This window comes from Chiloscyllium plagiosum, unplaced genomic scaffold (assembly GCF_037043375.1).
Source record: "Chiloscyllium plagiosum isolate Xiang-an unplaced genomic scaffold, Cpla_swu_hap1 HiC_scaffold_6, whole genome shotgun sequence".
NCBI classification, from domain to species: domain Eukaryota; kingdom Metazoa; phylum Chordata; class Chondrichthyes; order Orectolobiformes; family Hemiscylliidae; genus Chiloscyllium; species Chiloscyllium plagiosum.
The window spans coordinates 78,911,438-78,937,980 of record NW_028270144.1 but is presented as its reverse complement, the minus strand read 5'-3'; the positions used below and the strand labels follow the sequence as shown (position 1 = coordinate 78,937,980).

Genomic DNA, 26,543 nt, shown 5'->3' with positions numbered 1-26,543 from the left:
GTTGAGAGGGTTGGCATATGAGGAGAGACTGAGTAGAATAGGATTATATTTGTTGGAATTTAGAAGGGGGGGGAATCTTATAGAAACATAAAAAAATTATGAAGGGAACAGATAAGATAGAAGCAGAGAGGATGTTTCTACTGGCAGGTGAAACTAGGACAAGAGGGCATAGCCGCAACATTAGGGTGAGCAGAATTAGGACTGAATTGAGAAAGACCTTCTTCACCCAGAGGGTTGTAAATCTATGGAATTCCTTGCCCAGGGAAGTAGTTGACTTTTGATCAGTAAACATTTTTAAAGCGAAGATAGTTTTCTTTTGAACAATAAAGGATTTAAGGGATATGGTGAGAGTACGCGTAAGTGGAGCTGATTCCATGAAAAGTTCAGCCATGATCGGAGGCTAGATGGCCTACTTCAGCTCTTCATTCTTATGTTCTTAAATTGAAGGATTGTGTGATTAATAACACAAGAACTAAGAAAAACCTATGTTAGAATGGATGAAGTCAATGTCAAATCAGGCTCAGAAAGATCAATGGGAGGGGGAGAGTATTTGGATTAAAAGAGGGAAAAATAACAAAAGAAAGGAAAAAAGTTATGTTTTCAAAATCTCTGGCAACAATTAAAATCTGAAGAAATGAGATTTCACATTCGCATTAGTAAAAGTTCAGATTCATCAATGTTGTCAGTAATAAACACATCACATTTCTCTAAAGAAACATCTGATTGCAGCTTTCCATTTTGGACTCATCAGGATTGAAAAGCAAGAACAGCAATTTTAGAAAAGAAATAATTTATACGTGCATGAGAAGAGAGTGCTGTTGGTTAGACAATGATTGACAGGAAGATGCAACAGCAAATGTTAACTGACAATCTTAAATTCAAATCAAGAAAGTTGAAACTCTGATCAGTTAGGACATTGTCCTAGGGATGCACAGAACTAGCTGCTTCCATAGCTGTTCCTTGAGCAATAGGTGGATATATTGCACTTGCTCACAAAGAATAGGCCTCTGCACTTGAGTAAATGTAACTGAATCACACCACGAGCATGATTGATAATTTGATTTCCACAGCCTGTCTCAAAAAGTCCTACAACTGTTGAAATACTTCTGAAGTGCAGTCATTGTTGTAATGTAACAAAGACATAAATATAGGAAAAACAGAGATGGAAGATTATTGAATACAAGGGCATCAAAGTAAATGAACAAGAAAGGAGGAGGATAGTTTGTGAAGAATGAGAAAGATCAAAAATATTTCTTTTTTGAAGAGAGGGTAATGATGCAGTTTTGAAAAAGCTGGAGGGAGAACCTGTAGAAATCATTAACTAATATGACAGCTACGACAGAAATTTGGATGGTCAGCAGTTTAACACTTGAGAAAAAAACAAGTTAGATCCTATCACACAGCCCAAATGCACTATTCTGTTGATGATGCAAATTGATTTTGTTGGATACTTGTAACTTACCCCCTCAATTCATACATAATTTCTCAATATTGCTGAAGGAGGAAAATTCTACTTTATAATCTTTCATTTTCTATTCATCTTTCTGTGTTAGCATGGCATGATCATAAGGACTAGAAATCCAGAAACCAGTAAGGTTTCTTCAGCTGTGTTGGGTTACCTGATCTCTGTTGGGGCAATAATGAGGGCTTTTAAAATTCTGAGTCCAAGAAGCTCAGTTTCACTAGAGACTGCTCTCCAATCACCATTGCTTAAAGTACTTATATTAAGACATTATAAAAAGACAAGATTGAGCCTGGTACTCATTAGTGCCAATACTGTTTTCCAAAGCACAGTTCACATAGTGAAATGACCACTTAGGCAAAGTACTGAATAGCTGCTCCAACAAATCTTCTCAAAAATCGCTAAGAAGTTATAATCTTTAGGGAAATTAAAGGTAGGAAAAAATGCCTGTAACTCTTATAATTTCCTGCAGCATTAATACTGGAATATGTATGAAGCTTGGATAATTGTAGTGGATGTAAATGTCTGGAAATAAGTGAGATGATGGAACTGTAGAAGAGCAAGGAATGAACAGCAACGTTAGGATGGGATTCGTGAGAAAATGATGAGGAGGTTAGAAGGATTGGGTTTAGTAGGAGGTTGGAAGAGTAAGAGAAGACCAACAATTAAGAACTATTTCTTTAACTGTGTATCATTGGCTGAATTATTCTGGAATGAGGTACCAGATTTGTTCCTGAAGAACAATAAATTTGCTCTCAACCAATGAGAAAATTCAACTATGATCCTACATTGAATCTATCAGAAACCTAGTCATGAACTTAGAAACAGAATAGTTCATAATTTACTGTCAAAATAACAATGAAGAATTTTGCATCAACATATAGGTACAAGACAGAGGGAGGTGGTGGAGGGTTGATTTTCAGACTGGAGGCCTGTGACCAGTGGTGTGCCACAAAGATCAGTGTTGGGTCCACTGCTTTTCATCATTTATATAAATGATTTGGATGTGAACGTAAAAGGTATGGCTCATAACTTTGCAGATGCCACCAAAGTTGGAGATGTTAGGACAGCGAAGAAGGTACCTCAGAGTACAGCGGGATCTTGATCAGATGAGCTAATGGGCCGGGGAATGGCAGATGGAGTTTAATTTAGATAAATGTGACATGTTGCATTTTGGAAAACTAAATCAGAGCAGGACTTATACACTTAATGGTAAGGTGGGGAGTGTTGCTGAACAAAGAAACCTTGGAGTGCAGACTCATAGTTTCTTGAAAGTGGAGTCACAGGTAGATAGGATAGTGAAGAATGCATTTGGTATGCTTTCTTTTATTGGTCAGAGCATTGAGTACAGGAGTTGAGACGTCATGTTGCAGCTGTACAGGACATTGGTTAGGTCACTTTTGGAATACGATGCGCAATTCTGGGCTCCCTGCTATAGGAAGGATGTTGTGAAACTTGACAGGGTTCAGAAAATATTTACAAGGATACTGCCAGGGTTGGAAGGTTTGAGCTCTCAGGAGAGGCTGAACTGGCTGGGCCTGTTTTCCCTGAAGCATCAGAAGCTGAGGGGTGACCTAATAGAAGTTCATAAAATCATGAGGGGCGTGGATAGGGTAAATAGACAAGGTCTTTTTCCCTGGGGTGAGGGAATTCAAACCAAGAAGCCAAAGGGGTTTAAGGTGAGAGGGGAAAGGTTTAAAAGGGACCTCCGGGGCAACATTTTCATGCAGATGGTGGTGCGCATAAGGAATGAGCTGCCAGAGGAAGTGATGGAGGCTGATACAATTACAACTTTTAAAAGGCATCTGGATGGTATATGAATAGTAAGGGTTTAGAGGGATCTGGGCCAATGCTGGCAAATGGGTTGAGATGCATCTTGGATACCCAGTAAGCATGCTGGACTGAAGGGTCTGTTTCCGTCCTATAATTACAGACTAATTATAGCAATTTACAGCAGAGTAGAAGTATAGTTAAACTCAAAAATTCCAAGGAAATGTTAGTCATCGTACGCTTTACGACCATTAACTTTGCAAAGATGGCAGCACACTTTTTCTTTCAGTACTCAAGTGCTTTGAACTGTATGATGTTACAAGATTAAGTGCTGAATCTTACTTATTTTGCTAATTGCAGGTTGATAGGATTTTTGTCACAGAGCCTGTCAGGATTTCTTGCCTTATTAGATTACTTACAATGTGGAAACAGGCCCTTCGGCCCAACAAGTCCACACTGTCCCGCCGAAGCGCAACCCACCCAAACCCATTCCCCTACATTAACCCCTTATCTTACCAAAATCATCTCAATAACTATCTACATGTCCCTACGATATCTCTCAATCTGAATCTATCCCCATCTTACCAGGCACCATTTGTGGAACAGTTTGCCACTCAACAGACATCTGCCAAAAGACCAGGATCCCTTGCACTCACACCATCTTTAAAAGCCTAATGTGCACCCAGACAATCACTGTCAGTCTGGAGCTGCTCTACATGGTTCCATGACAGTTAAGGGGAAATGGTATTCTTCTTTGTGGACAAGGATGTGGTGGTCTTACTGGATAGGCTAGTGCAGACACAGGATGCCCCCTTTCCCCAGGGCCATTTGTGGAGGACACACCTGACCATACCAGCTTGTCCAAGGTTTCCACCTATGATAAAACAGTCTCAGCCATCTGAGAAATGCACAGCTCTGTGGGAAGCACATCAATGATTGATGCTCTACCACTGTCAATACAGGCTGCAACATCTTCCCCTCTTGCTGTGTCCCATCCCAACCCCCAATACCACTAGCCCTGCATCCCCTCTGCACTGTCCAGTGACTCACTCAGGACCCTCCTCTCTTCCAAAAGAAACAACTGTGCCACCCACTTTTATCTTCCTTAATACCTGTCTCTCTCTAATTTCAAGAAGCAAAAAGCCCATGTTTGGGCAGTGAGCAAGGAGATGAGTGTTGGGCTGCACAACAGTCAGGAGAAGTCAAAAGTGTGTTGCTGGAAAAGCACAGCAGATGGGGCAGTATCCAAGGAGCTGGACAATGGACATTTCAGGAATAAGCCTTTCAACAGTCAGTTTCCCACCCTTTCCTTGGAGAGTATCCCTGACGCTGACCACCTTAAGTGGCTGACTGACTGTCCATGGCCTTGCACTGGTACCAAAGGATCCACTGACCAAAGGCCAGCAATCTTGACTTGACCAAGGTCTGCTGACATCCATTACAGACTTTGCGTCTGCACTGAGGGGGTGAAGCATAATCAAGCAAAACAACGCAATGCAAGTTATGGATTCAGTGAGCATCCTGGCAGGCTCAGAGTGAGTGAGCACTATAAGAACAAGTGAAGAGTCCAGAGAGGTAGCTTGATCTCGTCCATGAGCGGGGTGCATGTCCCTGAGCACAGTGTCCCTGCAGCAGCATAAGGTGTAGCCTAAGGTGCAACATTGAAGTTCAGATGTATTCTGTAAGCGGATTAGAGATGTACCATGAGGATTCTTGGAGGCTGTCACATTTTGGATGTGGGTTGCATGTGGTTGGTGTCCATAGAGTTTTTTCTGCAAAGTTGTTGACTTTGAAGGTTCTTAAATTCCCTGTCAACCGTAAAACCTGCTCCAACAATTTGTCTTCCCACGGCCGTACCGGGAATAATCTCTCAGAATTCTTAGAAGGCTGCAGAATATGTATCTTTGATTAGAGACCATTTCCTTCTTGCATCCAGCTGTGTAGCCCACAAAACCTTTTCTCCGCTGAATGTACAGAATTGTAGCAGTCTATTTGTGACAATCATTGATTTGCCAGGAAGTCTATGGAGCAGGTAGAGAGCTGAAATCACCAGGTACACATTCTGACCTGTTTCAGGACAGCGCATGCCTCACCATTGTTAAGAATGAAGGACTTTATCTCAGAAAATACATCTACTGTTGGAGGAGAGGAAAACTAATCTCAGCATTTCTTCCCCATCCAAAACAACTGCAGTAATCATGATTGCTCAAAGTGGAAAAGTCACCATCAATATGTTTTTCAAATAATGAAGAATTATAAATGACTGGTTCTGAATTTAACTTGGCATTTGGAAATACATGTTCTTAAACACAGGTCAGGGAGATATCAGTAATTAGAAGGTACAGCGCACAGTTGTTTGACGGAATTAATTAATTTTCACAATTATGCTAAAACAGAGAGATTAATTGACTGTATCTATCCTGAGGTTAAATTACCTAATTCACATTGTGGGATAATTATCTCTTTCCCACCAGGAACACACTATCACAATTAACACTGCAATTATTTTGCACATTTTATATTGGGCAGCATCAATTGCCATGCAATACAATATTATTGATTCCTGCGAAAATGAAACGTGCAACAAGACACCACAAGGTTTTCTTTCCAGATATTTTCCTCAGTTGTCCAGAAGTTTGTTAACAAACAGTAAAACCTGTTCCTACAATTCTTCTACCCATGGCCATACAATGATCTCTAAGGAGACCAATGTCTTTTAGAAGAAATTCAGACATCCTTTACTATCTGAAAGAATGACAAGATTTCAAGTTTCTTTAAAGAGAATCTTTAAACTACAGTCTCCTTCTATACTTATCATCCATCACCCTCCATCAAAGTACAATCTGTTTTCAGCCATTTTCTTCAGTTTTCTAAGTGTTTCTAAAATTCCCCATCAACTGTACAACTTGCTCCAACAATTCTTCCCATGACCGTACTGGGAATAATCTCTCAGAATTCTTAGAAGACTGCAGAATATGGTTCTTTGACTAGAGCCCATCTCCTTCTTGCATCCAGCTGTGCAGATCACGAAGACTTTTCTCCACTGAATATACAGAACTGCAGCTCTCTGTTTATGATAATCATTGATTTGTCAGGAAGTCTGAAATGTGACTTCAAAATGGCTTCCTCTGCTCTTTTCTCCATGGCAACGTGGAACACATTAACCTTGAATCCAGAGAGGAATGCTAATTAGATACCCTTGATCCAAACTCTCTTTTATCTTAGAAGGAAATGGATAGTACACTATACAACTCTGTATGACCGAGTACCTTTCTGGTACTTTGACAGCCTACCTTTTGTTTCCAGTCATAAATACCTTGCTCCTTCTTCCTAATAAAAGAGTCTGAACTTTTCTTTGATTTCTGACACTCAAACTATCCAGGCTTACTGTCAGGCAGACACCAGAATAAGTCGTATGACCTCTTAATTAACCTTAAATTGAAAACTACAGACCCAAAGTATAAGAATCCCATGAGCCTTGCAGTTCCAAAAGAAGTGGAAAGAGCAGACAGAGAGAAGAGTCATAGAGCCATAGTGATCTATAGCACAGAGAAAAGGCTGTTTGGTCCATCGTGTCCGTGCAAGTCAAAAGAAACTACCTCAACATTCTAATCCTAATTCTAAAATTGTTCACATTGTCAGAACTTTCAAAAATTAGAGGAACTGATTTCAAGAAGAAATGCGAGATAGACTCATAGAGATATACAGCACGGAAACAGACCCTTCGGTCCAACCCGTCCATGCCGACCAGTTATCCCAACCCAATCTAGTCCCACCTGCCAGCACCCGACTCATATCCCTCCAAACCCTTCCTATTCATATACCCATCCAAATGCCTTTTAAATGTTGCAATTGTACCAGCCTCCACCACTTCCTCTGGCAGCTCATTCCATACATGTACCACCCTCTGCGTGAAAAAATTGCCCTTAAGTCCCTTTTACATCTTTCCCCTCTCATCCTAAACCTATGCCCTCTAGTTCTGGACTCCTCCAACCCAGGGGAAAGACTTTGTCTATTTATCCTATCCATGCCCCTCATGATTTTATAAACCTCTATAAGGTCACTCCTCAGCCTCCGATGCTCCAGGGAAAACAGCCCCAGCCTGTTCGGCCTCTCCCTATAGCTCAAATCCTCCAACCCTGGCAACATCCTTGTAAATCTTTTCTGAACCATTTCAAGTTTCACAACATCTTTCTGATAGGAAGGAAATCAGAATTGCATGCAATATTCCAACAGTGGCCTAACCAGTGTCCTGTACAGCCACAACATGACCTCCCAACTCCTGTACTCAATACTCTGACCAATAAAGAAAAGCATACCAAACGCCTGCTTCACTATCCTATCTACCTGTGACTCCACTTTCAAGGAGCTATGAACCTGCACTACAAGGTCTCTTTGTTCAGCAACACTCATTAGGACCTTACCATTAAGTGTGTAAGTCCTGCTAAGATTTTCTTTCCCAAAATTCAGCACCTCGCATTGAGCTGAATTAAATTCTATCTGTCACTTCTCAGCCCATTAGTCCATCTGATCAAGATCCTGAGGTAACCTTCTTCGCTGTCCACTACACCTCCAATTTTGGTGTCATCTGCAAACTTACTAACTCTACCTTTTATGTTCACATCTAAATCATTTATATAAATGATGAAAAGTAGAGGGCCCAGCATCGATCCTTGTGGCACTCTACCGGTCACAGGCCTTCAGTCTGAAAACCAACACTCCACCACCATCCTCTGTCTTCGACCTTTGAGCCAGTTCTGTATCCAAATGACTAGTTCTCCCTGTATTCCATGAGATCTAACCTTGCAAAGCAGTCTCCCATGGGGCATCTTGTCGAACGCCTGACTGAAGTCCATATAGATCACATCTACCACTCTGCCCTCATCAATCCTCTTTGTTACTTCTTCAAAAAACTCAATCAAGTTTGTGAGACATGATTTCCCACGCACAAAGCCATGTTGACTATCCCTAATTAGTCCTTGCCTTTCCAAATACATGTTCATCCTGTCCCTCAGGATTCCCTCCAACAACTTGCCCATCACTGACATCAGGCTCACTGTTCTATAGTTCCCTGGCTTGTCCTTACCACCCTTCTTAAACAGTGGCACCACGTGAGCCAACCTCCAGTCTTCCAGCACCTTACCTGTGACTATTGATGATACAAATATCTCAGCAAGAGGCCCAACAATCACTTCTCTAGCCTCCCACAGAGTTCTAGGATACACCTGATCCGGTCCTGGGTATTTATCCACCTTTACCAGTTTCAAGACATCCAGCATTTCCTCTCTGTAGTATGAACATTTTGGAAGATGTCACCATCTATTTCCCTAAATTCTATATCTTCCATGTCCTTTTCCACAGTAAATACTGATACAAAATATTAATTTAGTATCTTCCCCATTTTCTGTGGCTCCACACAAAGGCCGCCTTGCTGATCTTTGAGGGGCCCTATTCTCTCCCTCGTTGCCATTTTGCCCTTAATGTATTTGTAAAAACCCTTTGGATTCTCCTGAATTCTTTTTGCCAAAGCATGTCCCCGTTTTGCCCTCCTGATTTCCCTCTTAAGTATACTCCTACTGCCTTTATACTCTTCTAAGGATTCGCTCAATCTATCCTGTCTATACCTGATATATGCTTCCTTCTTTTTCTTAACCAAACCCTCAATTTCTTTAGTCATCCAGCATTCCCTATACCTACCAGCCTTTCCTTTCACCCTGACAGGAATATACTTTCTCTGGATTCTTGTTATCCCATTTCTGAAGGCTTCCCATTTTCCAGCCGTCCCTTTACCTGCAAACATCTGCCCCCAATCAGCTTTCGAAAGGTCTTGCCTAATACCATCAAAATTGGCCTTTCACCAATTTCGAACTTCAATTTTTAGATCTGGTCTATCCTTTTCAATCACTATTTTAAATCTAATAGAATTATGGTTGCTGGCCCCAAAGTGCTCCCCCACTGACACCTCAGTCACCTGCCCTGACTTATTTCTCCAAGATGAGGGAATTTTTTTTTAATGTGAATGCCCTCCCTGAATATATGTTTCAATAGAAGCTCTGAAAAGAAAATTTATTATCTAAAGTGAATTAACTTGCATGGCTATAGAGTTTGAAAAAGATAGGAGAGTGGGACCCACTGAGGTGCTCATTTAGAGTTGGTACACATATAATTGGTGGAATGGCCATCTTCTGTACTGTTACACTTGTATAATTCTATGGCCAGCTATAATATCCAGTGGCGTGTAATTCATACAATGATACTTAAGTAAGCTCCCGCAACATACATATGAGATATAGATAACGTAGTACTGAAGAATTCAATGAATCTTTTTACATGTTCTATATATATTGTTATATATCTACACTACAGTCATAGTTATTTCCTTATCTGGGCACAAGCTAAGTAATTCAGATGTAGAGTATCAGGTTTCCCTCAGCATATCATGTTTCAAGAGGGTTGAGCTCTGTAAGATGGAGTCTGAAAGTTTCATACCTGTCCGTCTTCCTTCCCAATTATCCGTTCCACCCTTCCCACTGACCTATTACCATCACATTTTACCTTCACCCACCTATCGCCTACCTTTCCCCTAGCCCCACCCTCTTTCCCCCATTTATTTCTCGATCCCCTTCGCCCTCCCCAATCCTGAATTGTCAGCTCTCTTGCCCCTTGGATGCTACCTGACCAGTTGTCCTTTTTCCAGCACCACGCTTTATCAATTCTTTGGGGAGAAAAAAGAGTTAACATTTTGAGTCCAGTGACTCTTCTTCCGAAAACAGAAAATAGGGATGTCTTGCTAAAACTATACAAAGCACTAGTCAAACCACATTCGGAGTACTTTGGACAGTTTTGGCCCCCTTATCAAAGGAAAGATGTACTAGGATTGGAGGCAGTATCGGGAAGGTTCACTCGGCAGTTCTTTCAGTTTTCACTCGGTTGACTGGAAATGGAGGGACTTTCTTTTGAGAGATGATTTTGAGTAGCTTTGCCTATATGCATCAGAATTTAGAAAAAAATGAGCAGCAAACTGATTGAAGCATTCAAGACTCTTCAAGGGCTCGACATGGTTAATATTTACCTTTGTGGAAGAATCTAGGACCAGAGGGCAAAATCTCAAAATGGGGGGTGTCCATTTAAATCAGAGATGAGGAATCTCTTCTCTCAGAGGCTAAAGAATATGTGGAATGCTTTATCACAGTGGGCTATAGATGTTGAGTCATTAAGGGAATCAAGGATTATCAAGATGAGGGAGGAAAGTGAAGTTGAGGATTTAGTTCTGAGGGTCACTGGAACTGGAGTGTCAACTCTGATTTCTCTGCACAGATGCTACCAGATCTGCCGAGCTTTTCCAGCAATTTCTGTTTTTGTTGTTGTTATTGAGGTTTGTTAGATTAGCCATGATGTCATTGAATGGTAGCAGTCTCAATGGGCAAAATAGCCCACTTCTCCTAGACCTTATGGTGTCTCGAAAAGGCAAGACAGGTGTGATGGCCAAATGATCTCTTTCTTGCTATACCTTCTAATAATTTCAACTCAGAGTAGTTAGAGATAACTGCCACTTATAATTACACCACTTCATGCAATTATTACACACCTCTCCTCCACCCAAGTCATTAATGGACTGTATGTTATGCAATAAGGTTTCAGAAACAATAAGCCGAAAGCTTATGGCAGAGAGAATAGAGATATTTTCTGATCAATCTGTTCAGAAATGGTATGACACACTTCCAGAGGAGGTGAGACTTGAAGCAAGGCCTCGTGGCTAAGAGTTAGGGATACAAGGTGCTTGCAGAGAGTTTTTTTGTATTTAACCTATTTTTCTAATCACTCTGTTCAGAGATGTTATGCCATACCTCTGGAACAGCTGGCAACTTGAATCACAGAATCGCAGCATCCCTACGGTATGGGAGCAGCCTCGCGGGCTCAGAGGTAGCGCCAACACTACTCAAAGACTTTGTAGAGAGAATGTTGTTACAAGCCAGTGGAGAAGGTAGGACTTGAACTCAGGCCTCCTGGCTCAGAATTAGGGACACTATCACTGGACAGAGAGGGCTTTTGCAGAGAGAATAAAACGCCAACCATCATTATTTCAAGGTGTTGAATTGTTAAAATCGATGCAGAGAAGTCCCGGTGCATCTAGGTGCCCCGGGCGTTCACTCTGAGATAGAGTAAAGTGTATGCGGTGAGGATGCAAAGATAACCAGCTTGGCTAACACTTCTAATCTGATAGCTGTAAAACTGGAATAGTGCACAGCAACTTATAGTTCACGGATTGTTGGTGCAACATAAGAGCTGCATCCTACAACTGGTTCCATATCCTATAAAGTGAAAAAAAAACTTGAACTTGTTGCCAAGTCTGAGTCATATAAGGACTGTGCACTATGGATGACATTCCCAGCGTCAAACAGAAACTGCTACGTGTAGACTTTTTCCTTTAAACGTGAAAGCTTCAGCTGTAGCTTGCAATGCGTTTGCCTTTTGTTTACACTGCTGTTTCCTTATGCTTCAGCCGGCGTATTTCCTCACCAGGACTGTGGGAGTACACGCGCGGTCTGCACCGATCCCTGCCTCTGCATTTATAAGCCACACACATGGTCGCACTGCCAGGAGACACTTACAGGGATTCTGTTTTTATTGCGTTTTGAAAGCTTTGATGATGCATTCGCGCTCTTTGAAGATGAGATCGCCACAGGACACAGTCTTTGGGTGAAATCCGGACGCTTGGTTATTCCTGATCGGGGACTCGAAGAATCAACCTGTTACATATTTCAAGTCACGGGGTTTCTTTTCCTGCCGGTTTTAGACGGACAAATCACTCTCTGTTGCCGCATTAATGATGCAGAAAGTTTGTTAAAAGAGAAAAAAACACTTTAAACTTTCGAGAACGCTTTGTAGGTGAAGAGTACAAGTCGCCTCAGTGGATTCCGTATTAAATAAGTAGTGGAGTTTGGTAATAAATCCCAATGTTATTGCTATTTATATTGGTTACAGTATTTGGAGACTTTCGCCTTCATGGCATCAAAGCTCAAGGTGGATCAATTAAAGCGTTGCGATCCTCTACTGTACCGAGAGATGGTAAGTTGCAGTTTTCCTTTCAAATGTTAGCATTAAAAGTTGGAGCGTTGATGTTTTCTAGCTAATTAGGTAAGTTTGGGTTGTTTAGCGACTCCTGTTGGGCTCAGTATTGTGAAGAAAATCCAAAAAAAACTACAAAACTGTCTGTTTCCCCAAAGTACATACAGCAGCATTTTAAGATCTTGGCCGAACATTTAGTTTATCTCGCTGAAACGTTCCAACTCTTCCATTTTAAAACATTTTATATTTAGTGCTTTGGCTTTTTTTTTGGCATATTTATTCGGGCCTTATTCGTTCATTATAGTTTACAGCAAGGCAGCATATTTTTTTCAGGATATATTGAAAGATGTATAACTGATTTACCATACACCCGATATCTCTAAGAATAAGAAATCACGATCTATATATGATCATAAAGAACTATGAACAATTAGTACATTAATGCATTTTAATGTTAGTCAGTTTCGGCAGAGTAGTCAGTTTCAGCAGGACACGACTTTCTCAAATTCACATATTTTAAACGTTTTTAAAAATTAGTCTTCACCGGCTTGGCTGGACAAAGAAGACACCAACCTCCCGCTTACTAAATTTGCCTTCTTCACCCCCCCCCCCCCAATGAATTATTGTGCTCTAGCTCAAGAAATTTCAGCGGTGGAATAAACTGTAAGAGCGGCTGGTGTTATTTTGCCTGAGGGCGGTTTGCTGGCTTGCCTGTCGTGTTAATGCTGACAGATGCGTGTCCACTGTGCAGGACTCTGGTTTCAGAGCACGCTGTCTTCCAGCAGCCAGAAGAATGTGTCAGCTTTATTGGAGGCAGCAGGATTTATTATTCTGCGGGAACACACATTACTCGGCTGTCAGATTTGGAAGGAGCAAAGCATGACCTCATCAGTACCATTGTACAAATTACAGCGAGAGAGGGAGGATCTGTCTCCTTCAAGGCCATACTCTCATTTGCAAAGAGTGCAATAAACTGCGCCAATCTGTCTTAAAGGCGCCGCGCTCCGCTGTCCTTCCATTTGCCCCGGTTGGAAATCGACTGGGGAGGGGGCGGGGCTCCAGCCTTTTGTGACGTCATGCGGATTGAGACGTCAGGATGCTGCGGACCCCTTTCCGCATTCTGCCTCGGAGCTGCTGCATTTGCCAAGCGCCTTTCCCAGACCTTGCTGCAAGCAGTTTTCTCAAGCTGCTTGCACTTCTTCTGTTTTGAAAAAAAAAGTTTACAAATAAGCATTTGTGGCGCAGGAAATTCCTGTCCTAACCTTAATGCCTACAGGATGTGCTGAATGAGGGTGATGGAAAGGAAAGGGAAATGAAGAAAGAAAATAAATGCCTTCCAGAAATTCAAGATTGTCAGCAAAGGAGGCGAGAAGTAAGATGAGGAGAAACCTCTGTTCAGAGAGTTGTCAGCATTTGAATGCACTGCCTGGGAGACTGATGGAGGCAGATTCCATCGGAGGCTTCAAAAGAGAGCTGGATATATATTTGAAATGGATAAAATTAGAGGGCTACAGAAATAGGGCTGGAGAGTGGGACTAGCTGGGTAGCTCTTTTGTGTGACCATACTGACATGATGGGTTGAATGGCCTCCAGTACTGTAAAATTCTATGATTCAAAACAAGGGAAGAATTTAACTTCAGACCGTGGGTGAAATTTTCATGTCTGAAGATCCTGTTCTGAAATCTTGCAGTGCTATGTAGTCATTGGTCCGGTAACTAAAATCTTAGTGCCGTTGCCATAAACATCAGACATCGCTTAGTTAGTTGCTTATATGGTCAAAAATGTTTCATTTTTCCCAATGCAGAAAGATAATTATAAAGGATATTTGTTACAAATATTACCATTTTGAGTTGATTCACAGCTGTCGTCACCAATTTGTTTAAATGAATTTAATCTTATTTATTCAAATGCTTGTAAATTGAATTCCAACATTAAAAACATTCTTTATTAATCTATGATTAGTTAAAGTCGAGCTGTGCCTTCCATTTAAACAACATATCCTAAATTGTACCACCTGCTATCAAAGTAATTTTTAACTTAAGTGCCTTCATTTAAATTGAGAATTTTTGTGAGATAATTGGGAATTACTCACTAGAAGAAAATCATGCCCTATTTAGTGGTTTAGAATTAATTTTGCAATTCAATGAGAGCAAATAAGTTTGCTGGTAACCTTCTGAGTCTCCATATCAATAGCTTTTAGTTACTGGACCTACTTTTCAATGTGTTGGAAGAAAATCTTTAAGAAAAGCTGTCGTAAAATGCAACTAATTGTAGTTAAAAATTGTAAAGGAAGAAAAAAAATCCAGGCAAATAAACAGATGACTTTATTTCTTCTAATTATTTTGCTTTACTAATTTCCTTCCTTTGCCACACATCTCCTGAATTTGTCAAAACAGGAATGGAATTCTGTTCCTAAACCCTACACTAATGCTGCTTTTGGGCAACTGCTCAAAAAAGTATGAGAGCAGTTCAGTGAGGAGTATACATTTCATTTTACTTAGCACTGCCCACTACCACTGCTGTACCCTGTCTCACAGGAGAGATTGGGAAATAAGTAATGTGAAAGATTGAACCTGTGTCGGAGTGAAATTTGGCTGCTTGCCACAACAACTTGCATTTACACAATAAAAAAGCAACATAGTTCAGATGTCCAGTTTCTGCAGTAGTAACAGAAAACTGCTGGAAATATGTTGTGGAGAGAAACCAAGTTAACATTTCACGGTCACAAACTTCTAAGATTAACTCTTGTTTATCACCACAGATGCTATGTGACGTGTTACACAGTCTTAGTTTTCTTGGCTTCTATTGATTTTATAGAACACCTCTAACAGATCACATCATCCTAAGGCACTTGAGGATCATCAAATTTAACACCAAACCTCTTCAGCCAATATTAGGGATAAATGTTTTGTGAAAAACATGGATTTTGAAGGAAGATTCTTCTTTAAGGAAGATGGAAAAATATGAGGTAGAGAGTTTGAAGGAGGGAATTGACAAGCTGAGGACTGAGCCAGCTGAAGGCACTATTGTCTATAGTGGAGAAAAGAAAATCTAGAATGTATTAGAGGTCAGACTCAGAGATGTGTAGCTATTTTGGAAGATTATAGGGCTAGAGGAGGTTACTGGGAAATTAAATGCCCAGGTTTCAGAGGAATACAAAACAAACGATGAAGATACTAAAATTTACGTATTGCTGGACCAGCAGCCAAATGTGCATTAAGCTAGACCACGGTAGTTGTTGGGGCACATTTGTTAGAGTACCAATGCATTGTACACATAATGTAAGGAGAAGGCTAGAAATGTGGGAAAACTTTTTAAAAATGTGAGTTTTTTTCTGTGTTCACACAATTAACATTTAGTGAATTGGAAAAAATAGAATTTCTATGGTGTGGAAGCTGACCATTTGGTCCATCAAGTCCACACCAACCCTCCACAGAGCATGCTCCCAGACGCCCTCGCTATCATCCCCCACACCCCGCCATATCCCTGTATTTCCCATGGCAAACCCACATAGCTTGCACCCCCCTGGACACTATGGGCAATTTAGCATGGCTAATCCTAACCAGAAGTGGCAGTTATCATCTTTGGACTGTGAGAGAAACTGTGGCACCTGGAGGAAATCCATGCAGACACAGGGGGACTGTGCAAGTTCCACACAGATAGTAACACAAAGGTGGAATCAAACCCAGGTCCCTGGTGCTGTCAGACAGCAGTGCTACCACTAAGCCATCGTGCCATCCAAGTGCCCACAGTGCCAACAAAGCCAAAAATTACTGCCAAAAAGATTACTGCAAGCAGTTTCCTCACAAACTGCCAGCAGCTCCCCCATATCCTCATATGTTCAGCTATTACCCTCCAAATATTAAGCCATTTCAGAAAGATACATTTTAGTATTGATGATAATGGCAATGTTTTAATAGCTTTTCATCTTGCATTCATCAGGATAATTTGCGAAAGGGAGAACAAAAATTATACTGTATAGGAGGAAAGTGCTGATTGATTAATTGATTGATTGATAAGTAAAGTCTGATGTCGGGTTTATGCCCAAAACATTGACTGTCCTGCTCCTCGGTTGCTGCCTGACATGCTGTGCTTTTCCAGCGCAACATTTTTCGACTCTGACTCTGAGTCTCCAGTATCAGCAGTCCTCTCTTTCTCCTGATAAGTAAACTCTGAATGGCAGAGATGTTGTCATGGAGAATGTAACAGTCAACGATAACTGACAGTGAACTGCCAAGCTTTGTTTAATTTTTAATTGAAGCAGATTGACTTTGATTGTTCATGGCACTTACCTCAGAAATTAACCAGAGAATGAGTACCACATATGTGCAGTAAGTTTTCTTTCTGCATGCAAAGAAAGGACCATTTCTTAATATTTGTAGTATCCAGTAACTTGTCACATTGCAAGTTGCACTAACAATCTCAAATTGATTTTCAATATCATTGTTGCAGAGTCAGGATTCTGTAGTAAGTGTTGTCCAGCTACAGATTACATCTAATTTAGGCACTTTATTGTGAATTTTACACATACAGACTAGTTGATAGAGTCAATAATTTGGTTATTGCAGACAATCAACAAGATATGCTGTTTGAAATGACACAGCAAACCTTGGTATGTTTGGCTACATACCTAACATCACATCGGCAATAAATTTACATACGACAATACTTGATTACTACCTTTGAATCTGCAGCTGCTTGTAAACATTTCTTTACATGTCTTAGTGGGTTCCATCCTACACTCAAATTCACCTTTGACATAGAACAATCAAATAAGCTCCCTTGCCTTGATGGCTGGGGTTCTCTACTATGGTCTACCACAAAACTACCTTCACTGGGCAATATGTATGTTGGAATTTATGTGGGAATAAGATTGGCCATATTGACAACCTTATAAGTAGGTCCTGTGCTAATTGTTCACCATGCAAACATAATGCTGAAATAGAACATATCAAAGCCATTCTGTGGCATACTGGCTACTGTGATGAGGTAACTTATTGCTGTACATCAGATAGGTTCATGAACAAACTATGGACATCACTTTTGGTCCTGAAAAGCTGCTATCAAGTCAGAAATATGTTTTGCCTATAATTACAAATGAGTAATTATGTTATGTAAATTTCAGTGATGATGTGATGTTGGATATGTAGCTCATATATAGAATCATACAGTACACCATACTCTAGTGGATCATTCATAAACAGCGTATCTCTTTGGCTGTTTGCAACAAGTTAGGTACTGACAATACCACGAAGCTGAACATGTAAAACTCACAACACGTGCCCAACATTCGATGTGATTCTTGCTAAATAATCCCAAATAAAGAAAGAATTACAATGACAACCAATTTAAGATTGTTAGTGTGACTTGCAATGTGGTACACGAGTTAGTGGAAGTTACAAATAATCATACAAAGGGCCCTGTTCCTGGCAGACAGAACATGTGCATGAACTGTGCCTGTTTCAACTCAATGACATGTGACACCCATTCTCTGGCTCACTTAACAGGACAATAGTTTAAGCAATCAGAATAACATATCTGGTTTAGCAGTTGACTGTTAGTCATCATTAACTGGTGCATTTCCATGGCAACATCTGTCAATCCATTTGTCTGCCAAATAACATATTCCTCTCATACAGTTTAAATATTTTCCCTTTGTTTTGGTATTTCTTGCCTATTGTCTTAATGGCTGCAAGTCAAAAAACTTTGACAAATTTGTCTTTATACAACAGTACTCAAACTCTGTATTACCTATTCAAATGACTGTAAGATTCAATTGAATGGTACAGTATCTTAGAGAAATGCAAGTGTAATTATGCATATGTTTCTTTCACTGATAAAGGCATGTACTCAGAATTAGGAATCTGTTTCCACATTAATGTATGCCATGGGTCATCTGTACCCCTGTAAATTCCATTTACCTGCCTTTCACCACTTTTGACACCATTTGTCAATAATGTTTAGTGACGTCTGTATTGGAGATCTTAATTGATCTTGGATAGAATCACAAATTTTCATGAGTGTTTGTGAAAATGTTTCTTTTTTAAAAAATCCAGAATAGTCTAGCTCTCTCTTCAAGACTTTTTTAAAAAGCATATTCTTTCATGAGAAGTAGGTGTCATTGGATTGGCCATAATCTGAAATGCATCTTCAAAAGCCTTTGAGAAAAAGCTGGCAAGCTTCCTTCTTGTATCACTACAGTCAGTGATGTAGGTATGTCCACAATGTTGTTAGGAAGGGAGTTTCAGGAATTTGACCTTGCTACCATGATTCAACAGCGATATTCCAAATCAGGATGGTGTTTGGATGGGAAGGGACTTCCATGCATCTGCTACCTTTGTCCTTTTATAGCTGGTAGTGACCATGGATTTGAAAAGTGCTGTCAAGAGAGAATTAGTGATTTGATGCAATGCATCTTGCTGCTGTGTGTCAGTGGTGGCGAAAGTGAATGTTTAATGTAGTGGATAGGATGCCAGTCTGGGGCTGCTTTACCCTTGATGGCATCCAAGAATATGAGTTGCTGTAGCTGGATTTTTCTAGGCAAATGGAGAGTATACCATCATACTCCTGACTTCAGCCTTCAAGATGGTGGACAGGGTTTGGGCACACAAGGAGTGGATTACCCACAACAGAATTCTCAAAGTCTGACCTGTTCTTAAGGCCATTAAGGAGTTATATAGCCAGTCCAGTCCAGTTCAGATTTTGGGTCAAGGATAACTGCCAGATTGTTGATATTGGGGGATTTAGCCATGGCAAAACCATCAATATCAAGGAGAGATGATTAGATTCTTATTTTTGGAGATGGTATTTGCCTGAAGCTTGTGCATAAGAACATTGCTTCCCACTTATCAGCCCAAGTCTGAATGTTTATCAAATCTCATTCCATAAAGATTGCTTTAAGAATGGTATTGAACATTGTGAAATCATTATTGAACAGCTCCATGTCAGACCTTTATGATGGAGGGTAAGTCTGCGCGAAGGCGGATAAAGATGGTTGGGACTATGACCCAACTCTAGGATGTCCTGTGGCTATAGCCCGGGGCTGAGATGACTAGCCATCAACAAACATCTCCTTTGCACCCCATGTTCTGCATTCATAGTAGATCAGTTCATATTTACAATATTTTGTAAGATTATATAACTGGGTTGCTCTGCAACCCTGGAAATGGAATTCAAGTCATGTTTACGTAATCTGCCCTTGTAATATAATCCTTTACACTTCTGTGCCATTTTACTGAATTTGAATTACAGCTGCATGCCAGGTCAATTGAGATATTCAACACAGAAAGTGCTTGATTGTTTTGAAGTTATGGGTATCAAATATGGATGCAAGCCAGGTAAATAGTGTTAACACAGCTATATTGGTTAACAATGATCTAACTGAATTCAGAAGCTGACACCAACCTGATGCATGTTACCCAAAATTGAATTCAGTACACCAGATAGGCTTTGACCAATGCTCTTTACAACTGAAGCATCACTTCTTTGCAAATGTCTTCCAGTCTGCTTGTGGAAAAAGCAAAACTTTAAATGTCAGGCGGCATGTTGGCTCAGTGGTTAGCACTGCTGCCTCACAGCGCCAGGGACCCGGGTTCAATTCCTCCTCAGCCAACTGTCTCCGTGGAATTTGCACATTCTTTCTGTATCTGTGCGGGTTTCCTCCGGGTGCTCCAGTTTCCTCCCACAATCCAAAAGACGTGCAGGTAAGGTGAATTGGCCATACTAAATTGACCATAGTGTTTGGTGCATTAGTCAGAGCTAAATATGGGATGGGGGAATGGGTCGGGTGGGTTCCTGTTCAGCGGGTTGGTGTGGACCTGTTGGGCCAAAGGGCCTGTTTCCATACTGTAGGGAATCTAATCTAAAAACCTTTTTTTTAGTACATTTGGACCTGCACACAAACATTTTGTTCCTCCACAGTTTCTCACCTCTCAATATTAAGAATATATTTTTATTTGGCTTTTTACTTGGATCAAATTGGATGACTTCACACTTCCTCACATTGAGCTTCAAACCAGCAGATTTTCCCATTCAATTAATCTGTCTGTAGATATCATAACTTCCTGATCCTCTATACTTTCACTCACACAATCTCCTGTTTAAAATCAATGTCATATGCACAAAGGAATAAGGAACTCTGTTCTTCAACTAATATGTAATTGACACGTTGTCCACATTGATCAGTACCACAGAAAATTCAGTCCAATGAATTGGTAAAACTGAAACTCAGTCAACTTTCTTGGGCCATGCTCACATATCATTCAGATAACTCAGGAAGAAGTGTTTTGCTTTTGAATCATGCCAGAATAATTCATATAAATGCCGATTTTTAAAATCAAGTGATGGTTTGATGCATAAAATATTTTTTTCTAGTCTTTACAAAGTGTAATAGACAGTGGCAGTCTTTAATATTCTTTGTGTAGATTAGTATCAGTTACAATTTTATAGGGCATTGGATGGAAGAATTCCTAACTACAGAATCACCACTATACAGTCTGGATAATATTTCTACGCTCAACAAAAGGATGTTCATGTTCCATTATCATTACTGTAAAATGTTTCCAATGTGGTACCAAAGTTGATTTAAAAATTACTTAAACCTATTGGACACTTTTAATAAATTTAAGCAGAATATTTTATTGTAGAAGAAAATTGATGTTTCCACATGCAACTCTGTCATAGCAATTGGAGTTTAATTCAAAGTTTGAGCAAAACTTGAGTGTTGCTGGCCGTGTTTTCTGCTCCACACCCACTGGTCCCTAACTGGAGCATGAGAACTATTTGTTGCAGAATAAAGTAAACATTATATTGAGCATGGAAAACATCCAATGTCATTCTATTGATGCACTCATTGCAATGAAAACTTTTAAACTTGAGACCTCAGATGTTAAATTTAATAGCATGCCTCATAAATTACTTTGTTACTAATTTTTCTGTTGCCATGTTACTCTAAACATTCCCTTGACCCTTTTAAATACACCCATATTCTATCATAAAAAAAATTATTCAAATTGCAAGCCAAATAAATACACCAAGAAAGCCATAATCAGCTGTTATTATTTCACTGCATATTCCTGGATTTCGGTAAGCCTGACATTATTATAACATTCTATCAAAGTTTCATAGCACTTTCAATATACAATTAATACATATTCCAATGAGTATAATAACAAACCATCAAAATAATTTATCCATGAGAAATATGTATATGTATGATTTTAGGAAAGCTATAAGCATGATAAATATTCTTTTCTATGTCCTTGACTGGTCACATACCAAAAAACCCATATGTACCACACACACGTCTACTTTATGTTAGTGCTTGCAAGCACAATGTTCAGTTCAATTAAATGCTGGCCACACTGAAGTGGATGCAGGCCCTCCTGTGTTAAATCAACTTCATGGGGAGTTACTATTAACCAAAAACTGAATTGGACTAACTACATAATTACCATCACTGCAACAGCAGGTCTGAGGCTAGGAATCCTACATCTTCCAATTCCCCCATATCTGTCCACCATTTGCAAGGTGCAATTCAGAAGTGAAACATTCCCTACTTCCATGGATGGTGTGCAGCTCCTACACTATCCAAGACAAAGTAGCTCACTTGATTGGCAGCACAATCACAAACATTCAGCCAGTGTCTCCACCAACGTTTAGTAGCAGCAGTGTGTTCTGTCTGCAAGATGCACCGCAGACCCAAGGCTCCTTGGATAGCACCTTCCAAATCCACAACCACTACCATCTAGAAGGAGATACATGGGAATGCCACCATTTTCAGGTTCCCATCCAAGCCACTCACCATCCTGACTTGGAATTATATCACTGTTCCTTCATTGATTCTGGTTCAAAATACTACAACTCCCTTCCTAATGGCATTGTGGGTCAACCCATATCAAATAGACTGCATGATCAAAGAAAGCAGTTCACCATGCCCTGCCCACAACACCGTCATCCTATGAATAAACTTTTAAAAATGGGATGCTGACCAAAATGTCACTGACGGAATCTAACCTTCCACTTCGAGTAAATACTACCGGAAGGATGGATATCTTTTTTTTCCCATTTGTGGGATGTGGGTATTGCTGGCTGGGACAGCATTTATTGTACATCTCTAGTTGCCCCTTAGAAGGTCATCTTGATGTGTTGCTTTGATTGCAACAAAGGTTCAGAGATTATCTTGACCTAACAACAGACACCCAAGCACTTGTTAAACAGCTGATTACTTTTTTTCTTACCAGGGTGGAGAATACTTTACTTGGACTAGAAAAGACTTGAGTCAACTTGAAGTTGTGAGCCAGCTGGCATTACTTTCTGACATTGGTCTAGAGGTAGTTGATGGAAAGGTATCTGGCAGTACATGGTCTCCCAAAGCAAATGATAGAGAGTGCAGCAATATCACTCCAGCACCAGTGTGCAAAATGTTTACATTTGTCCCATAACATCAACGCTATTATTGTCACACATTGTATATTGTGAAAACATATATTCTTGTCCCCTGTTGGATATGACCTTTAGACTCTTAAGTCAATATTCAATAATAAAAAGAATCACTTCTGACAGTGAAAAAAGCTGAAGCTTTATGGCTTAAGTTGCCTTATTGTGCTTGGTAATGCTCTGATGGAAGTTTGAATAATTTTGGCGGATCTTGCTTTCCTTTTAAATTGATCAGGCTATTTTCCTCAGGCTGAGTGGTGGTAGGAAAAGAAGTATCTTTTGCAAAATAAATTTGAACAATTATATTTTGTACTTAATATATTTTAATAAGGCAGCCAAACGGAATTTAAATTTATTTAAATTACATTCTGACTAAATGATAGATTTTGGATTTTACCTTTCAAATAAAACATTGCATTCACTAACCCTGCAAGATTCAGTCAACTATTTATCTCTTTAATAATATATCAAAAAACTTACACCTGAACACGCAATCCATGCCAGAACTTTAATTACTTTTGCCATATTTGTTGCATTTGTCTTTCATCTCTTTTCAATATAATTTCCTGAATATGTTTAAAACTAAAATTGCCTATACAGATATTCAGTATGCTCATATTCTCCCATCATCATAATAATAGTCTTGTTTTCAGTACTTGAGTAGCATGATGAAAAAGCATCCATGCTCCAATAAGTTCTACTTCTCTGCTGACCAAATTGCTATCAATTTAGTTTTTTTTAATTTTAAAAAATATAAAAGACAAGAATTTACAATAAATACATATTGGATGACTTTACTCTTGGGTCTGAATTATTTTGGTATTCCCAACCCAATTCTTCAACTTTCTGACCTCGCTTATCTGAAGATAACACCTGGGGCAAAGACCTTTTCAGTCAATGAATGAGATGGGCATTGGCGGGAAAGTTGGGAGAATTGTAGGAAATGGGCAGTAAGGAAATTCCTGACATCAAGAACAAAACATTCCATTTTCCAACCAAGTGATGAATGGCAAGACAAGAATCTCTGTAGTGACTAGTGAGAGGGCTATTTGCATGCATTAACATCCTCATTACTAGCCCCCACATAGAAACCAGATAGTGACAATTCCTGGCACGAAAGTCAGAGCGATAACCTGGAGACTCCAGCTCACTGTTTAGTCTTCCAGAATGTGATGATGGACACTAAGCACCAAACTCTCAAGGCACACTCTCCCCCCCCTCCCCATGAGCAACAGCCACTCATAGCCCTTCCTTTCACATCATAGTCGCCAAAATTGGGTGTCAATATCTCCATGTTTGACATGTCTGGGGCAATTGAGAGAGACGATGCAGGGCAACTGCGGATGGACAACACTTGACTGGGTGTTAAGATGGCATCAGTGCCATACCAAGAGGTCCCACAGTGGCCAGTATTTCTCTGCATGGTGAGTGGGAGAATAAAATGTGTGCTGGTACCATAGGAGTATGGTGCATAGGTAATGGAACCAGTTGGGAAGGGGGCATGAGGAAAATCCGATTGGACCTATGGGGAGAAACCCTTCGTGAAACTCTCTCAAATTTGAAAATCACGCAACACAAGGTTAGAGTCCAACAGGTTTAATTGGACGTACTAGCTATCGGAGAGCTGCTCTTTCATCAGGTGGCTGAAGGGGCAGTGCTCCAAAAGCTAGTGCTTCCAATTAAACCTGTTGGACTATAACCTGATGTTGTGTGATTTTTAACTTTTTACACCCCAGTCCAACACCGGCATCTCCAAATCCCAAATTTGACACAGCTAATTTCTGATAGAATTCAGCCCTTGCCTTTGCCCCTCTTCAGCAGAATTTCTTCTTATTTCCCAGGTTTGGAGCTGGCTTTGCAAAATGGCCATCCCCATTCTGTACTGAAAATTACAATTGAACGATTATTTTAAAGTTCCCACTGAAATCGATGAGCGGTTGCCCTGCAAATATCAGTATTATGACCAAATGCAGATCTATCCTCTCTGCAATTAGTGCTACAGGGAAACAATTATTAATATCTAGACACTCTAGTTTCACGCTGTACTTTCACAGGTTTGACTCCAGTGCTGGACTCCCAAATGGTCTGTTGTCAAGACGGCCTGACAAAATTGAAATGGTCCTGCAATCTGTTCCTTGCATCTACAATAACATTAGCACGAGATTGGGGCAAGACATAATCAGTAGAATCAGGTGGAAGTAGGGGAAATACCTGAAAGAGCAAGAGACTTCTCCACCTGAATGTCTATGCTGTTTCTAGCCGATCTCGCCCAACTTTCAATGAGATCATAACAAAAAATACACAATTTGATATTTAAGGATACAATTGTGGATACAACTGTGACAGCTGTTGATAGCTTTCAAATGAACCACACCCTGTTTGACATAATTTCAAGGCATGTTTAAGAAAATAGAAATATAGTTATTACACCCATGTATTTCAGTATGTTACAGCAAAAGATATTTTGTTTCTTTTTGAAAGAATAACTGGAAAAAATGACTCACAGACTGAGTGCTAGAATGCACAGGATTTCAGAAGCCTCGGGATATTTTAATTGAGGTAAAAGAATGCTGAATTTTGGCAATGAACAACAGGTTGTTCAATATCTAAAAGAGAAAAACAAGATAGAATTTGGAATTTAGATGTTTATCTGACCTACTTTAATGTCACTTGAACATTTTAAGCAAACTTTACTGAAGCTTTCTCTCCTTGTTTTAGAAATGCTTGGAACACTATGATGGCTAGATAACAATGTGCCAAAATTGATTCAAAGTTAGATTAAATGTATTGACTGAACAAATAGAGCAGTTAAGAGGGATTGTTGTTCTTTCACCTGCTTAAATTATAGATCAGGAAAACATGGAAACAAGAAACAGAGGATACGAGAAATTTTCAGGTTTGTTATTAGCCTTGATTCAATAACATGAGGCTGGATTTAAGGATCCAAAGTGGAGCTGCATAGAATCAAGCAGGAAATGGTAATGACAGCTGGGCATGAAGCCAGAAGTTCAGCCCTCACTCCCATGGCTGCCATTTTCACTGGCACAGGAAAAGCAGTGAGGTGGAGACCCTATGTGCTGTGATGTGAATGTTGTCAGCACCGTTCATGATAGGAAGTGAATAAAAATGATGTTAACTCCCATCCCGCCCTTAAATGCTGTAGCCTGAGTTATATTATGTTAGCTAAGGTAAGTGATGACAGTGCACTGATTGAAAAGATTAATGTACAGCTTGTTACTTCTGACAGCTGTCAAGTGAAAGAACAGCATGGAAAGAATAGAAAGGTCTTCAAGTGCATGAGAATTTATGATTTGATGAATAAATCACTATTTTGCATTGCACAATATTGAAAGACTAGTCTAGTGTGTGGTCCAGAATTAATTGTTTCAATTGTCTCCATTGCTCTTATTTATTCCTGGAAAAATAGTTTGCTTGTTTTAAAATTTTGACAAATGGATGTGCTTTCATTCCTTTGTTGCAGAATAGCTCAGCCATTTATTTAGCTGTTTAAAGTTTTAATAGACGAATGACCTTTTGATTGCCTTAACAAGCATAAGTCTGTACATTCAATTAAACCAGGGAATAGGGGTGTGATGGTGTGGCTGCCTTCCAAAATACTAATGCATTTTGTTTTAAAAATGCAGAATTCCCTTATTCTACTGTTCTAGCAATGTGAGCTTATGGCATCAACAACATTTTCAGATTCTAAAGAGGACAATGGTTTTCAAATAAAACCAAAATGCTGTGGATACAGGAAATCTGAAACAAACACAGAATAGTGGAGAAGCTCAGCAGGTCTAAGAGC

At 39.9% G+C, this 26,543-nt stretch overlaps 2 protein-coding genes across 3 annotated transcripts in view; one reads left to right on the top strand and one right to left on the bottom strand.

The window, feature by feature from the left end:
• LOC148149789 (uncharacterized) overlaps positions 1-12,057 on the bottom strand; it is a 128,572-nt gene extending 116,515 nt beyond the window's left edge. Inside the window, exons 1-2 of the mRNA XM_087988552.1 lie at positions 12,043-12,057; positions 11,845-11,982 (exon numbers count right to left, since the gene is read on the bottom strand). Coding sequence (XP_087844678.1) covers positions 11,845-11,982; positions 12,043-12,057 — 153 coding nt within the window. The remainder of the gene's footprint in view (positions 1-11,844; positions 11,983-12,042) is intronic.
• pdgfd (platelet derived growth factor d) overlaps positions 11,583-26,543 on the top strand; it is a 180,717-nt gene continuing 165,756 nt past the window's right edge. Inside the window, exon 1 of one of the 2 annotated variants that reach the window (XM_043691812.2) lies at positions 11,583-12,301. In XM_043691812.2, coding sequence (XP_043547747.1) covers positions 12,190-12,301 — 112 coding nt within the window. In that variant the 5' untranslated portion in view covers positions 11,583-12,189. The remainder of the gene's footprint in view (positions 12,302-26,543) is intronic. The other variant, XM_043691811.2, reaches the window with a different exon arrangement.